The 17,847-nt window shown below is 40.0% G+C and overlaps 1 protein-coding gene across 2 annotated transcripts in view; it reads right to left on the bottom strand.

The window, feature by feature from the left end:
• The window catches only part of RBMS1 (RNA binding motif single stranded interacting protein 1), a 143,051-nt gene extending 132,854 nt beyond the window's left edge, over positions 1–10,197 (bottom strand). For both annotated transcript variants that reach the window (XM_083865771.1, XM_083865772.1), the window contains exon 1: positions 9,972–10,197. In XM_083865771.1, the coding sequence (XP_083721897.1) occupies positions 9,972–10,046 (75 nt within the window). In that variant the 5' untranslated portion in view covers positions 10,047–10,197. The remainder of the gene's footprint in view (positions 1–9,971) is intronic.
• Between the last annotated feature and the right edge of the window lie 7,650 nt (positions 10,198–17,847).

Genomic DNA, 17,847 nt, shown 5'->3' with positions numbered 1-17,847 from the left:
ACACTAGTTTGGGAAGGAAAACTAGAGGTCATAGTCCAACTTCCATCCAAGAGCAGGTTGCTCAGGGCCTTATCCAGTTCAGTTTTCTACCATCTCCGAGAGATTCCAGAACCTCTTTCAGTACCTTCAGGTCACACTTATGGTAAAAAAAAAAAAAAAAAAAAAAAAATTCTTCACATCTAATTACAATTTGCTTATGTCCTAATTTTGTCTGCTGTGCTGCACCCTATTGCCTATTCCCCTTTATGATAAAACTGCCAGCTCTGTAGACAAGGGGAGGACAGTGAATGTCATGCCTGGACCAAGTGGAGCACTCTAAGTGGCTATATTAGGACTGGTGTGTTTAACATTTTAAGCTCAGAGAAATGCAAAGTTCTGCACCTGTAAAGGAAGAGTCCCTTGAAATGATGTCAGCTGAGAACTGGCTGAGGAGCATCTCTGCTGGAACAGACCTGGGGGCTTTGGCAGACAGCCAGCCAAGCATAAGCCAGCAGCGTGCTCTGGTGTTCCTGCTGGGCTGCGTTCAGAAAGGGAGGTGACCATCCCCCATTTGAAAGGCTCCATTCAGAATCCCACATGCAGTTTTGAGCCCCCAGTAAATGGCACTGATAAGCCAGAATGAGTTCAGTGCAGCACTGTCAAGATGCTGGGGGCTGGATCACATATTCTGTGAAAAGCTGAAGGAGCTGGGTTTGTTCAGGCTGGAAAAACGGAGGCTTTGGTGGGAGTTAATAGCAGTTTTCCATTTATAGAATGGAAATTTATGAGGAGGTTATCAAGAAGAAGGGGCCAGGTTCTTACAGTGGTCCATGGTGTGAGGATAAGCCAATACGCCCAAGCTAAAAAAAGAGAGGTTCAGACTGGAATAAGGAAAAAAATCACAAGAATAGCTAGCAATGAAGCAGTTTGTGCTGAGGCTGTGCATCTCCATCCTTGGAGACTTTCTAGAACAGACCGAATAATGCTCTAAGCAACCTGGTCTGATTTTCTAGACAAACCTGATTCAAGCAGAAGGCTAATTTAGAGAACTCCTGAAGTCCCTTCCAACCTGAATTATCCTGTGATCCAATCCCCATGCATCTCCAAGAAGCATTTGCCTCCACTTTTTTTCAATGCCTTTTTATTTGATACATTTAGAAAGCAATTAGATCTCCCCTTAGCTGTCTCTTCTTAAAATAGCTTGCTCTTCTAAAAAAAGCCATTTGTAGGACCTGGGCATAAAACAGGGAAATACCCATATTCATCAGAGAAAGGAAAAAAACCTCACCCAAATACAGATGTGGAAAGAGTAGAGAACAACCTAAATATAAACACTGTGAATACAGTCCAGAAAAAGGTCTGAGCAGTGAGAATAGTGAACTGGGGAAAGAAATTTGGGACTGAGAACAAAGAAACTCCTTCTATGATCCAAGTTCCCGTGTTCAGGGAAACTGGAGTTTGACTACTCGGTCATTTATTCAAACGCATCAAAGAAACCACTACGTATGGCCCTTTTTTCCAGCTACCTGGAACAATAATAATCTGAGCTTTTGGACAACTGCCTGGGTCAAAAGAAGTAAGAGGCATTCTGGAGTCTTTGACCCTGACAGGAGCCATGTTTCACCCCCCAAAATGTCCCTGTGTATCACTTTCAAGTGCAATAGTCAAAAGCAAATGGCCACAAATCAGGAAAGCTACCCGGAGGAAACCAGAGGGTCACCGACACTATTCACAAAATTCAAAGTTTGTATCATAAACCCTTCTTTAATGTTTTCTCTAGGAGACAGAATGTTTTAGCTAGTACTTTTCCAAATGAGTCACTAACACCCTTGTCTTAATTCTGCAGCTGCTGCTAATTTGAAGTGCCAGCCTTCTCCCCTCTTTCCCCAGAATGAAATAAAATATCAATGTTGCACTGTGCTGAAAATGGAAAGTTAGATGTAACACTATGCTACAAGGCCTCTGGAAGTTTCATTTACATTGATTCTTTCTTTCCTCCCAGGCCTATAACTAACTTAAGCCTTCTCAGCAAATTATTTCACACTTACCTCCACAATCATTGGTCCTAAGAATGAAAGACAGACTCGAAAGGTTTTTTAACACTTAGCACACCAACATCTAACACAATTTAAAACAACAAAAAAGAAGATAAAGTAATTGAAAAATTATGTTAACAGTTATCTGCATTTATGTCTAATCAGCAGCCCTGTTGGCCAAGGCCCCAGAAAACCTTTTATCCAGAAGAGCTACACAGCACCACTATGTAAGGCAAAAGTGAGATCCAAAGGGGCTTGTTGGAGACAACTTCACCCATAACCATATGAATCGCAAACTTAAGTATCTCATTAGTCGCTCCACTGTAAAAAGGAACTGCAGCTGGGGATTTGGGCTTAGTTTTCAGCCAGACTGGTTTCTTGGTTCAGCTCATTGACCAATCATACAAATGCTAGGGCCAGCACAAGGGAAGGGAGAGGAATGGGTTGCTGGGAGCAAAGGGGGAAGATAAGATTGCCCTTTTTGGCTGCTGTGCATAGTTATGTAAAATTAAAGTGATTATGTAGCTATGGCCTGAGGGATAGAAGAGGTCACAGATACTACCACAGCCTAGAAACTGCTGTGGAAATTGTGTCAGTGTGTGTTGCCAAGAGACAAGCACAGGAATTCATTTCTTAACCTGTTGTAAAATCCACAAAGTGAAGCCTGTTCACTCCATCTCTCTAGAAAACCTCAATACTTCCATCTCAATGCACAGGAGTCCCACCAAACATTTTGTATCCATAAGCTGTTTATCTACCTGGAACAATTCTGAAGCATTTCTCACAGGCCTTTACATGCATGCTGAGATTTCAGAAATTTAGCTTCAATGTATTTTGAAATGTTTTCATCAAATTGGAGCATCTGTGACTAAATGTGCTTTTACAATCTCAGACCATGAACAAGAACACAGTGCTTCAAAAACCACCATGGAACTAGTCAGCCCTATATCTGGTTATACCCACCCACGTCCAAGCTCTTTACCTTTCTCAATTCTGAGATAACGTAATTCAGCTTAGAACTTACTGAAATAATATTTAAACGCAGATCTTGGTATTTTCAGCTGAGGAAGACTAAGAAGTTGCATGAAGTCAGATAATAATTATCATCTATTTAACCACAGCAAATATGACCTGAATCTGTTTTGTGTCTGTTTTGACTGAAATGAATTAAACTCAAATAAGAATAGTTTTTTATGAACACGCTTTTTCAACATTTTTCACTTTCTTAGCAAAGTAGGAGTTTTTCCAGTAAAAATAGTTGTGAATACTACTTTGCACAGGCCACAAGAAGTGTATACAATTGAACAAAAACAAGTATATAATTTTAGCTAAATCTGAACATACATCTTCAAGGGACTATTTCCAAACCAAATGCATGATTTAATGAAAAACAATTTCCTTTTTAAAACCATGGTTAATTGCTCTTGATTATGGAAGACTGAAACTGAAATACACAACTGTATCAAGATATATTTTCCCACTTATTACTACACCTTTGTTCAAACTTCTTTACTACTACCACAATCACATTTCTTTCATTCGGAGCAGTGTGTTAATAGCACCAATTACCTTTCTAAGTGATGCATCTACTATCAACATTGATAAATCAAACTTTGTTACTTGGACTTCAAAGTGAATGAAAAATTTTGTCCAAGGTGTTTTTTTGATGTGTGTACTAAAAAAAAGATAAATTTATTACAGGTATTGTTTTATACAAAAATAGAGTTAGAAAACAGTGGTTTACTACATTGCATTATTCTTCATTGGCAAACATGAATCATTTTGCCTACCTTTTCTTTGTTCTTTCAGCACTGAGTGGAAGCTCAGAAATTTACTAAGGAAATTTCATCCTTGAGACTGAGACCTAGAAACTTGTGCTCTAACTAGAAGCAAAATATTTAGAAGTATATAGCATGCTCAATTCTGGTTTAAAAGTAATGAGAAAAAAAACCCTACTATCATTAGGAAGAGTACCAGCTGAGTTTTGAAAAAACCACATATTTTTAAGAACTGTTTTATTCAAAGAAAATTAGCTTCTCCCTGTACAAACTTATTGCACACCTTTCATGACTGCCTTGAGATCCTGTGCTGAGTGTAAAGCTAGAAAATATACTAACACAAATCAGACATTGTGCAATTCTGCTTTCTTACAGCTGTTGCCTACGTACTGGATATAAACTTCACATTCACAAACCTGGTGCCTGAAGGGGGTTAACAATCAAATACAAAAGGAAAACAGCACTGAATAAATGTCTCAAGACTATTTCAAGTCATATATAGCTTTCTCACTTTTCTGTTAGTCAGTCCCATAAGACCATCAGACTCAGGATCTGCTCATAAGTCTGCAGTAAAGCTACTACAGAATCACAAAGAGGGACCAAGATTTTGTTGACATTTGTTAAATGAGGCAAATCACACAGTATCAAATTAAGCCCCAAGCGTGGGGTACTCTAGGGATAAGTATAGTCTCAAACTTCTAGAAACTACAAAGCTAATAAGAACCTGTAATTTCCACCATTCAGTGGAGAAAATATTTTTTACTTTGTCATTTGCAAAATTCAGTCTGTAGCATGATGCTTATTTATACCATCCTTCTATATAAGGAGGTTGGATTCAGGGAGGAGAGTTATGGCTTTTAAAAAACTCTTTCTAAAAGATTCCCTAGGAGGAAAATACAAAATTAACACACCTTATGGATCCCATTGCTGCTTTTCTCTGATTCTAGTCCTGATCACACAATCTTTATGTTGCTCTCCCTAACTTTTGCTCCTCTGAAGTTTATGACCATCATGGCATTGCAAATAACCTCCAAATTAAGCACGATCAGCATAACCCAACCATAAATCAAGGCTCTAGTAAATGTTGCTTATCTGAAATGGAAAGTAAAACTCATGCTGACTTCAATGAAGCCAGTCTTTGAGATGATGGTGTTGTGAAGTGCTTCTACAGTTCTTGCTCCTTTATCAGTTACTTAATGTACACTAAAATACATGATATGAACACTTGCAGAGCTTTGTATGAACTTTGCTCAACCCATTTCTAAAGAGGTTTTTGCATAAACAAGCATTATTCCAGCAAATGTTTGTAGAAATACTTTCTGAGGGGCGTATTTCTAGTTCATCAGAAATATGGCTACCTGAACCAAACTTCAGAAGTTCAAAGTAGCTATAACTGGGACAAGGATAGAGATGCTCCATACAAAACAAGCTGGCTGGAACAATCACGTAGAACAATCATTGTGACCAGCGACGAAAAGTTATTGGTCTGATGTATGGATGTAAACAGATGTTCTCAGCTTTGGACTGGGATGTTTGGAAGAAGAGAAAAGGGTCTTTCTAGGTAATACCCTTAATTTCTCTCTGTTTTCCATCCTCTGAAATAATTCTATAGAATCAGAGGGATTACCTTACCACCAAAATGCTCAAGTCTTTCTAAAAATGGGTAGATTTTTACAATTCTTTCCCTTGTACAGTATAGTACATTTTTGGAAGAAATTCTTTGGATAGTTGCACAATAAGCCTGTCTGGAATGGGAGAGAACACATTCAAGATGCTGAGGAGGATAATGGGATCAGGTAACTGTGTGGAGACAAAAAGTTTGCCTGCAAATAACCTATGCTTTTTTTTCTTTTATTTCAATAAATTTGTAAGCTCAGTCAAGAACCAGAGAGATCCCAACTAGGGACAATGAATACAATTCCCCAGAATATAAAATGTGCAAATTACTTCTGTCCAAACTTATAAACACACATAGTCTGCTTTACTGTAAACCTGTCTTTTACTATGTACATATTTTGCAGTCTTAGTGCATACAGAATAAGTCTAACTAAACTGATTAGAATTAGTAATCATTGATGCTGATGAAAATCAGCTCATAACCTACTGGAACTTTTTAAAGGACAACAGACCTGTGCTTGCTGAAGAATGCAGTGCCAAGGTACACATTAGCAGCAAACAATTAGCAGGTCCTACTTCTTCTGCTTTAGAAGCAGAAGGTTCTACATCGCTCCAATAATTTCATATACTGACACTAAATTGCAGCTTATCCAGTGTCTGCTAATAAGACAATTTCATGTCTTCTCTGTTTAATACAGTTAACTGATTTACTTCTTACTCTGCCATCAACAGGCTTGGATAAAAATTAAGTGTTCCCATTTTAAAGTTTGCTCTCAACAACCTGAGAACAAGGTTTTGATACGGCAGAATCTGCTGGCTCAGTACAGTTTATATCAATCTATAGTCCTGCCTACAAATCCACACAACTTCTAGAAATATTGGTTCTTCTCAAAGCTGCCAAAGCACCAGTTTTGCAAGTACCAAATGATAAAGTTCAAAGCCCACTCGAAGATAATTTAGCAAGATTCACAAGACTTCATAGGTTCTAGGTTTTGTTATCTAATACCATACAAAATAACTAGAATTCAAGTATCCCATAGGTATTATCTACTACTACTAAATGCTTACATTTTAGATAAGCCATGCTATCTATAAGAAATGTTGCCATCTTCTATGAACTCTCTCTTACACAAAGAGCTTTCCTTTATGATACAGAAGCTTACTAGTGGAATTACTCATTACTCATACTGCCACATTACTCTCCAAAGGAATACCAGTAATACAGGTAGTTATCACAATTTAGCTGTAAACTGTTGTGTGCATTGTGACCCTGAATTCCATTTGATATGAGAAAACAAAACACAGACTCACTTTTATTTCTTGTTTGACCAAAGCAAACAGATTGTGGCCTAAACATGTCTCTGTCTTGTTAAATATTATAATACCCTGTCTGGCACAGCCAGGTTTTATTCCTGGGCAGACAGGCCTTTAAGCACTGGTAGAACACATGTAATCTTAATGAAAATAATTTTCCAAAATGTTGAAATACAGAATCGCTCAATTATAAGTAAACCTTCAAGCAGGGAAATTAAATACAACTGAGTTGAAATTTGAAAAGCAATGTTACAGAAATATGATTAAAGAAAGCACCTAAACCATTAGAATCATCCAACGAACTTGGAAAATATTTTTGATGCTCTCTGACAAGCCATACAATGCTGCAATAGAGGAATTCTCCTAAAACATACACTCATTAGAAGATACAAAATTTAGCAGATATGTCAAACATATCATTCCAGAGGAAAAACTGTCCTAAAAATGAAGGGTTTACAAGCTTCAATTTAAAGCCATTCCAAACTGTTTTCATTGCTATAATGATATTTCATTTTAAAAGTCTTCTTCCAATGTTAATTTTGTTCTTTTAATTTAAGTCCATGGTTTCACTAATCTCTTTTGATGCTGAGCTCCCTAAGACTAGGGGGAGGGAGGTGCTGAATCACAGCAAATGTTGTATTTCCTCACAGAACATATCACTGAACCAGCTTGAATACTTCATGAATAAGATTGTGAAGATCATAACAGCCAAATACAAAGTCTGTTTTCTAAAATCTGTAACATAGTAATATCAAATTAAAAATAGTTGACCATATCAACATTTTAACCTAAAGAGTGATTAGGAATGTATGCAATTTACCTAATGAGTATTTCTGAGCACAGAAAAACCCATGCTCACGAAATTCCTGTCACCTCCTGTTATTGATTTGCAGATTATTAGTCAGCAGATTTTCCATCACTATTTAAATAAGGATGAGAAGCAGAACTTCTGGTTTAGGATATTTTCCTACCTCCCCCAGTGTAATTATGTACTATTACCCATCTTTCATTCAGCAAAGGTGATCCACCTCTATTATCATTTGTGTTTAATAAAAACTGAAGATCTCTCCAGAATTATTGAAAGAGTGGACATGGAGTGGACAGTGAGCTGATTTAGGGCCCAAAGAATAGAACAGCTAAAAACTATGAATTAAATTAATATTTCTACACATTCAGAGGGGATCCATAGTGAGAAGATTGCTTATATTACTGGATTCTGTATATTTGAGTATCAAAACCTACAGATTCCTGGATCTATACCAAGGAGACACCTATTTTTTTTTTCTATTTCTTTTATAAAATCAAGATCTCTAAAAACAGGAAACCTTCACTGGATCTCACATATTTCATTTCATGTGTGTAGGTCAAATGGTTCTGTGTTCTCTCTGCCGAAACAGGGCAATGAAATTTCAGGCTGTGTAATTTCATAGCAAGGACTGCAAGACTGTTTGAAGATGTCATTGACTGTAATACAAATCAATATTAAATTATCTGTACAGGAAACATTTTCAAAAGATAGCCCATCATGCTTTCTCATAGGATCATGGATTTCTAGGATCATTCTTTACTAACTACTATAAGCTATTAGAGTTTATCTCTCTCTTCAATTATTTACAGGTCAAAACAGCCAAGTGATACTGCTTTATATATATTCCATGTTATGTACTTGGTTTGTAACTTACTATCACCACACAAAACCATGACAGCAAAAGTTTCTGAATAAAGAATGAGAGAATATTCTTCATTTGAGAATGTACATAAAATCATATAGCTAAGTGATACAAAAAGCTGTCCTTCAGGCATTCCACCTTTCTTTAAAATAATGCATTAAATATATATATGTAAACAGTACTGCAGTGATTACTCTACAGCTTAATCTTTAAATGGCTATCGTCTGTACATCTTTAGCCTGATGTTCATTACACATTTAACAGATTTAACAGATTAATTTCAAATCACCTAAAGACCTTTATCACATTTCTATCAATTTCTGTATATATGAAAGCACATTTCAAAGCCTCCTCATTGCTGCCTTGTAAAATGTCTCATGACTGTCAAATGAAATTTATTTTTCAGCCAAGGAGTCTGAAATATATTTCACAATACAGTAACACAAACACAATAAAAAGAAGAGCCTATCAAGTGTGCAGATAAAGGGAAGGGAATTCTTTCCTGATACTGCCAAAGAGGCAAGACAGTTCAATAGCAAAAAAAAAAAAAAAAAAAAAAAAAAAAAAAAAAAAAAAAAAAAAAAAGAGAAGAAAAATCACAACCAAACCCACACCACGGTTATAAGCTCTAAAAAAAAGTTCACACATTGAAGCCTCATATGGGTCTGTTTTGATTTGTGAGGAGTGTCACTGGTGGTTGGAAAGGCTTATGCTAAATGTTCCAGACAGCTGATGCAACCACCTCTGCATCTGCCAGTTTGCAGCATGATGTTTCTAGAGCAGTGGGGCTGGCTGCCCTTAAAGACTTGAAGGAGACAAGGAAAAAGGTGGAGATCCTCCACCGCAAGAACTACTGACATCAATATCCCCGCAAACAGCAGCTACCCGTGTACGACATTAATCATCACGAGCTGGACCCTAAATGCCTTTTTTAATCCAGTTTGAAAACTGCGAGGTGGCAGCTCACAAAGGTCTAACTCCACAGACAATGAGTATACACCCGAGTCCGACAGCTTCCCCAATGCCCGTATTTAATTGCAATTACGGCCACCCCCATCGCGGCAGCAAGCACGCCCTGCCAGCCCCCGGGATGTCCCCGCACCCCCGCCGGGGCTGAGGCACGGCCATGGCAGCCCCCGCCGGCCCAACTTGGGCTCCTCTCCCCGCTCCGGGGGCTGCGCTGGGCGAAGGCGGCGGGAGCGCGGCCCGCAGCGCTCCGCTCCGCTCTGCGGCGGGGTGGCCGAGGACGTGGTTGGGAAGGAGGAGACACGCCGAAAGCCCTGGGGAAGAGGAGGGACCGACAGCGGGAGGGGAAAGGCGAGAGGGGAGTCGGGTCGGAGACTGCACGGTCGGGAGCAAGGGGAAGGGGTGGAAGCCCAGCGGGGACTCCCGGGGCGGCGGCGGGCGGCAGGAAGGGGCTGCCGGCTCTTTCCTGTCCCCGGCCCCCGGTGCAGCCTGGCCGCCTCCCCCGGGCCGTGCCCCAGCCGCGGGGCTCCCGCCCGGGCTCGGCCCTGTCCGGCCGCCCGGAGCGGGGCCAGCCCCAGACCCGCCGCGCCGCCCGGCGTGCCGGACCCTACCTTCGCCTGCAGATACTGGGGGTAGTAGTAGGTGGTGTACTGGGGGTACATCTGCTGTTTCCACACTTTGCCCATGAAGCTGGAAATGTAGCCTGCAGTGCAGGGATGGGGAGATACTTTGGGGGGCTCCAGCCGCCTCTCCGTCTCTCTCTCTCCCCTCCTGGCTCTTCCTCTCCGGCGGCAGCGGCTGCTGCTGCTCCTCGGCCGAGCTCAGACCTTCCTCCACCCAAAAGCCACGGCGGAGCGGAGCGGGGGCAGGCACTCTCGCTCTCTGCCCGGGAGTTCCTGCCAAGTCCCCGCCCGGCCGGGCCGAGCAGGAGCAGGAGCGGCAGCGGAGCAGGGAGCGCTCGGGGCCGGCGCGGCGGTGCCAGGCGGCGGGGCAGGGCTGGCGAGGGGCGGGGGGCAGCGGCGAGGGGAGGCGCTTAGCCCCGCTCCGCGCCCCGGGCGAGCCCCAGCCGTGGCCCCGCGGCGGGGCAGCCCCCGGCCCGGGGGCGGCGAGAGGCTGCGCTCGGCCCCAGGGCCGCTCCAGCGCCGGGGAGAGCTGCGGTGCCCGGCGGGAGCGGAGCGGAGGCTTTCCACGTTCTGGAGGAGAGGAGAGGAGGAGGAGAAGGAAGGCTGCAGTGGCCGTATCGCGCCTGGCTCGGCTCTGACCTAATTAGCCCGGCTGTGCTTTGTTATCGCCTTCCCTCTTTTGTGCATCCCGCTGCTGAGCAGTGGTGCAGGGCACAAGGGGAAAACTGGGTACAATTTCGGAAAATCAAATTTGGCTTCAATTCCGCCTGACGGTACAGGGTCCATTTATCTGCCGGAGCAGAAGAGACTGCAGTGCTAAAATCAGTTTATAGAGCAGCAACCACAAAGCCAGACCAAATTCTCTGTCTGGCCCATTGCACGTTCTTAAATTTGTAGTTTAACCAGTGGTGCTGAGCTCTCCAACAGGAAACATTCCTGTTCTAGACAATAATAGCTATATTTTTTCTCTTGAATATTTTCTCTGTGAAAGTTAATTTCCTGAACATTAGAAGTAGGGACTGGCAGCATACTATGCTCTACTGTTGTATGTAAAAAACTCAGTCCAGTGGGTTTACTTCTGACAAATCCATCTATTTTGAACCCAAAGATAAGGTGATCCTCAGAGCATTAAGCAGATGCCATTTCTTTGTCACACTAATCACAATAATTTTTGTCTTGCGGCACTGTTTGATTAATAAAACATGTATATTATAAGGTCCACCAAAACTCCTGGTTTTATTAGCATCAGCCAAACTAAATGTGATAATAGCAGAAAGAAATATTAATAACCTGAAGGATGCACAGGCTTCCCAGTGTGATAGGGAAGGCAGCCTTTGTGCAGCCATGAATCCTTGGTGCAGGCTGAGCAATGAGAGGTAACTGCAGATATTCTTCCAAATTCCAGCTGAGCAGAGGACAATTACGCAAATGACATTGCAGCTCTCCTTGCCAGCTATTAAGATCACTTTAAAAGTTGGTTTTTTTCCAGGGAAGAGAATTGTACATGCTTTGCGGTCCACACACATTAAAGGACTAGTTGCATCTTTAGGAGAAGACATTTTCTCCAGAAAAGGCATGGGAGCTTTTGAGGTTTGGTTAGGTTGGGGGGGTTTGTTTGGATTGTTTTGGGGTGGTTTTTTTTTTTTTTTTTTTTTGTTAGCACACGGCTAGAATGACTATAAAAAGAGGGAGAAACATAGAAAACGTAGGAGTTGATAATGTCTTCTGTGAGAGGATCAAAGATTAAAGCTAGGCAAAAGCTGAGCAGAACAGAAATATCAGATATTTGAGGGGGTTAAGAATGTGCATCTGGAGAAGCTGAAATGGCTGTGGCTAAAATCAGCTGTCTCCTGTTTACTGGTGTTTATGCAGTGGAAAAAGCATACAGGGATCAATTATCTCCAAAGAATGCCAGGTAATATGGCTCGGGGGTAGTGCATGGTCCGAGGACAGCAGAAACGAAGTTTCAGAGCTTCACGGGAAAATGTGTTACTGCAGCCCAGATACGTGAGGATACTGTTGTGGACTGCTTTGAGAACTGCCAAATCGTGGTCTGAAGTTCTTGGTTGAACTACAAAGAATGTGGTGCTGGCCTCTCAAGCTGTCAGGTTACGGGTGCTAGTACACTTAGTTTCCTTCTAATAAAAACAAAACAAGAAGAAGAAATAAAGACTGATGGATGCACTTTGTGGAGATTTTCCTGAGGAGAAGGAAAGAATGAGATCTGAAAGAAAACATTATACTGAAGACATCTGGAAATAAAGAGTGTTTTCCTAGAATCCATCTTCATGTAAACAGCAACTGTGGTTGTCACAAGTACATTGTGCAATCCTGAATGGGGAGAAGCATCCAGAAGGAAAAAAAAACAACTTTAGGAAATGAAGAGAGGGGAAATGCAGCCTGAATCATTCCAGCATTTACAACTGCAACCGTCTCCAGCTTAACTATGTCAAGTTATAGGTAATGGCTGATGGCTGCCAGCGAGAGGAGCAGCAATGCACTCTGCCACAACGGCTCCTGGAAGTGATGAAAGAACAAATCTGACTAAGAGAGTATTTGATTTCAACCATAACAGCTAAAGCTGATCTCCAAGTTCCTTCCCAGTCTCTCCTTGCAAAGACTTAGAACTTTCTCAAACAAAGTCTTTTGCTCTAAAGAATAATCTCATCCCCAAACATGTGTCACTGTTAATGTAATGATGAAACCAATTTGATTCCACTTTCAACCAGAATATTTTCTAATTAAAGATCTAATTCCATTGGAATATCTGTGAAACTGACATTAAAGAAGTTCAAAATTCATAGTTTAATATTTACCATTGAATTTAAAAAATAAGCCTGCAACTTAATACTGCAAACTTTTACAGTGCAGTGATCCCAGTGATGATCATTGAGAGTTTGAAAATAATACTCAGTTTTTATTAAAAAAGGTTAGAAGATATAATTATTTTACTGGAATCATTTACATGAGCTTCAGTTAGATTATTTTTAATTTTTTAAAATTATATTTAGGTGTTTACTGAATTAATCAATGAAGAAGTTTTGGGTCAAAAAAAATTAAATTTAGCATCACACAAGACAATCTCTGCTTCTGTCTTTTTAATACATTGATTATTCAGCCAACTTAGTAATATGAATGCAAGTTGTGCAATACAGACAGGATGACATTGCAAATAAAACTTTAAACCAAATTGCTAATTTCTTAACTTTTCATACTAATGAAAATGTTTGAGTTTAATTACTTATTTTATGTTAATTGCAAGGGCACATAACTTTTTAATTGAAACAGTTTATGCTGTCTAGTGGTACCAACTCCTGTCATCAGGGTTAAATACTCACATGGTTTAAAATGCTCCCTACATTTTTGCACGACACAAGGTATAGGATTAAGAAGGAAGATAAACACTGAGGTGTGATCTGGAAGCAAGTAGATACCCAAAAGAGTAAAAAGCTGACTTCCTACAAAATGTTAAGGAAAACAGTATTCCATAATTTTGTCCATGGCCAGAGTTTATTATTAATGAAACAACAATTAAATTCTACTTTTTTTCCCTTTACATTACTTCTTTATCATGGATATTCTCTAACTGCTCAGGAGTGATTAAAATATGATGAAAACAAAGTTGGGTTCTTGTTGCAAATGCCTGAGAAGTGCTGTATGTGCTGCCATGTCAGAGGAGTTTTAGGGCAACTCAGTTGAAGTCCATCACTGGTTATGCACTGACTCTAATAGTGTTGTAAGAGAAATCCCCTTCATGCTGTACAGATAAACATCAGGAGTTCTACCCTAAACCAGAAAAAAAGTCAAAGCCAATGCAGAAAGGAAGGGAAATGTATTTAAGCCATCTCACTTCAGGAATCAAGGGAACTGCTGTGCTCTGCACTATTTGTGGTCTTTGCATTGGTTGAGCCGGAAGAGTTTATGCTGAAATTGTTATTACTATGACACACTCAGGGATATTTGAACAAGACTTTTTTTTTTGTAGTGAAGATACTAGCTTGAGTTTTGGGAGATCCTTCTTCAAAACCAGATATACCACAGGTTGTGGGTGAGAGGGTGAGCAAGTCGCTAAATTACCCTGTGCCTTACTTCTGTTTGCAAACTGTGTCAAACATTCACCCTATTCTTTGCCTGTGCAGGGCACCACAATCACTCGGGAAGAATCTGCCGAGTTCGATTCACATAAAAGGACTAAAACAAATGGAAGCAGTGGCAGTTCGTCAGTTGTGGATACAGAGAGGCCAGGTGCTGCATCCTAATTCACATACAAATGTTAACAAACCAAGAATCTATTTTACATCCTCAGACAGCACGTTAGAAGAAACACACCACAGAAATGCAGTGAGGTTTAAGCTGTCCACCAAAACTTCTTTGCTCTTCCCCATGCCTTCAACACACACTGTTCCAATTACTTGTAAAACCTCCTTGTTGTAAAGCCATCCTTAGCCCCATCACAGGGCCTTGACTGCTTTGCAACACAAATCAAAGACTCTTCAATTTAGGTCGCACTAGGCCACACTCAAGCACAAAGGCTAAATAAACGGCCATTGTTCACGGGCCACCAAGATGAAAAGCACTTGATTGTTTTCATCAATTAAATCAGCTCTCTAGCTTTAGTGGCTATTAACCCTTTCAGCAAATTCTTAAATATTTATTTCAACAGAGTGACTACAATTCTGTACTTTTACAGTAGCTGTCCTGGTGTAACAGAATTTCCCTGGAACACTGCTGAATGTAGCGTGCCCTTGTTTATCCTTACAGCTGAACCATACATTGCACTGGCTCAGCTGCTCCTGACAGCTGCAGGCACCGTAATTCACTTCTGAAAATCTACAGGACTATACACTATTCTAAGATTGTGCGAGTGAAGTATTTAACTGGCACGAACATACAGGCATTTAATATGCTTCTGCATTTGAGCCTCTCCTTTCAGGGTTTCATGTGCACCAGTCAATGCTCTATTGGCAATGGATGCCCACAAAAGATGCCGCCAGACTGCTCATAAAAATGGCTTGTGTTTGCAACTAAACATATCTCCATGAATTTGAGTAACAACCTTTTCCTCATGTTTAGATAAGTCTGAGAGTATCCTTTCCCAGATAAGGGGAAATTTTCTATATTTTCTATGTAGAATTTTCTATATTTTCTATATTCTGGTTTACCCCAAGATGCTCAGCTAACAGAGATGATTGCATACTAAAAGCAATTTGTTTTTTTCAGCATTCTTCATAAAACCTTGTGGGGCACCTCTTGTTGGTCCAGCTCTATCTATTTAATACATGTTTTACATAAATACTCTTCTCACTGATGGCAAAAGTGAGTTGTATTACACAACTATGTTCACTCTAGGGTGGAGGTAGTTAAGAATCCCACTTCTATTCATATAGTATTTATCAGAAACTTCCATCCCATGCAGTTCCTAATTATCCTGGAGTCTCTCTAGCAATAGTCTCTTCACTATGGAAGCAGATGAATAAGGAACAGAGTTATTGTACCTCTATAAAATATTGACTAGCTACAATTCTTTCATTAGGACATTCCCTTCCAGTTTTCTCATCTCAGTTTCAGGGCAGTATTTGCCATTCCTCCTCTTTCTCCTTAAACACCAAGCCCAGCCTGCTTTAGCTGCAGCATAATAAGAATAAATTGTGGGTGTCTTTTTACCAGCTTGACCAACCAGACATGGTTGGTCCTGATAGAATTCAAACCATTGATCTTAAACATTTATAGATAATTTGGAACAAATGTGGGGTTTTTCCCTGCCATGCAATCAAAAATTGAAAGTATAATTAACACAGACAACAGCCATTTTGTTTCTAAAGACTTTAGGGACATATTGTACTGTCTTTAGGCACATCTTAAGCTAGTGAAGGATACATGCATCAAGCTTCATTCCAATATGACTCTAAATGCCCCTAATTTTCCTATTTTTGGAATAAAACTATTCCAAAGCATGAAATGTTCACCTTCCAATCTATACACAGCTGTATTTCAGACAAGTTCTACAGCTTATAAACCACCCAACAAATCTATCCAGTGTCTCGAACTCCTCCTGCTGCTTCCATCACACACAGCAACACCTTGAGCTGCCCCACACCCTTGTGTGGTCCCACATAGGAGTGAACTGGTTTAATTCAAATGCTGGCTGGCCAGATGGCCCAGGCTGAACCCCACCTGGGGGCTCTCAAGCAGCACACCAGCTTCCTTGCCCTTTCCCACTTACTGGCTTTCAAACAGCCTTCAGAGTCATCCTACCTGTGACCTCTGCTCTCCCATCACCTTTCACTGAAATCGCCTGAAGGCTTCAAAAACCGTGATGGCATAAGGGATGATGAAGGTGAACAGAGAAAACAACTGAATGAGCTTTCTTTTCTTAAGAAAGCACATGAATAATTCAAAAAGCATAGGCAATTTACCCCATATCGAATACATGATATTAGGTTCTACATTTTTGATGTCTTAAATTTGTAATTTAATGAAACTAGAAAATAAGTAATTTTATTGAACTTTTGAACCCCCTTTTTCAAATGAACAAAATACTTGCAGTATTTATCTCAACAGGTACCTATCAGTACTATTTTTATTTGATTTTCTTTACATTCAGAAAACATCTTTCTCATAAAAGGACCAGACCACGTTGCCATTTTGAATTAGTCCATGTATTGGAGCTTCATTCACAATTTGTTATATTTATTACAAACTATTTGTAAATGCTGGACACTGTGCCTGTGTACATGCAGATTAACACAGCGCAATATATTGTCAGAACTAATAGGTGATGTGTCCCTACTGCCTATTTCAGAAACACATTAAGGTGTCAGCACCCTTGATCTCCTGTAAAAATGGAAGCTTCCTCCCTGGCTTTGAATCCATCTCTGTGGCCTAGATGAAATGCCAGCTCTTCAGTCAAGCTGGGGTGATTCATTCTAGCTGATGATCCTGCTGTGGAAGCCCCAGCATTCCCTGCTGAAATAGTCCTCAAGTCATGCAACACTGACAAAGCAAAGTTGAGCAGCTTCATTTATTCTCTGTCTGGCAGATGGTAATGCCAATGCTGATGGGAATTTGTGGAACTAAGAGCAAGGCCCAGGTAGATGTCCCACTTATGGTGTATTTCTCAGGTGATTAAAAAGTTTTCTTATTTCTGAAAATTTATAGAGTGTCAATCTGATAAACTGAGATTCTTCTGGGTCCATTTTGTGATGTTTCAGGACATGCCAAATTACTGACTGAGAAGACAAACACTTTTGCAATATATTTAAATAATAAACATTTACAATATTTGTAAGTCATTCTTTTACTGTGATAATGTCACAGTATTTTTTTTATTAATCTTCACAATACTTTTTTGAAACTATTTGTTGAGTGCATACACAGACATGAAACTGAGATGAGAAAGGTCTGTGTGACTGTTACGAGATTATAAAGGACACATTTTTTCTTGAAAACAATAGAAATAAAATAATAATATATATTAGAAAAAAAACCCCCAACATAATTTTGGATTTTCTGATTCCAAGGCTAGTTCTCCAGTTTGGATCAGCTTAATGAGTTTTTTGTTTCTAACATAAATAAGTGAATACACTAATAAAAATTTTGAATTCCCACCTGTAGTTTTAACTGTTTTGTATCCTTCTGGTTTCCTAAATAATGAGTCTTATCTTAATATAGTTCTTCCCTTCTTTAGGATTTCACATCTGTCAGAAACATTGTTGTATCAAAAAAGTGTTTCAGATAGACAGCAAAACGTTCACAGCATTTAGAAACCTTTCCAGTTCTTGTGTTTCACAAAAACTCTTTATAAACCAGTGTATTTATTTTGGTGGAAAGCTACCCAAATAAAAATATTGCATTTGCAGTTCTG

The sequence above is a fragment of the Zosterops lateralis genome, assembly GCF_965231275.1.
Source record: "Zosterops lateralis genome assembly, chromosome: 7".
Classification (NCBI taxonomy): domain Eukaryota; kingdom Metazoa; phylum Chordata; class Aves; order Passeriformes; family Zosteropidae; genus Zosterops; species Zosterops lateralis.
The sequence above is the reverse complement of the archived record's forward strand: the minus strand, read 5'-3'. Positions and strand labels throughout refer to the sequence as shown.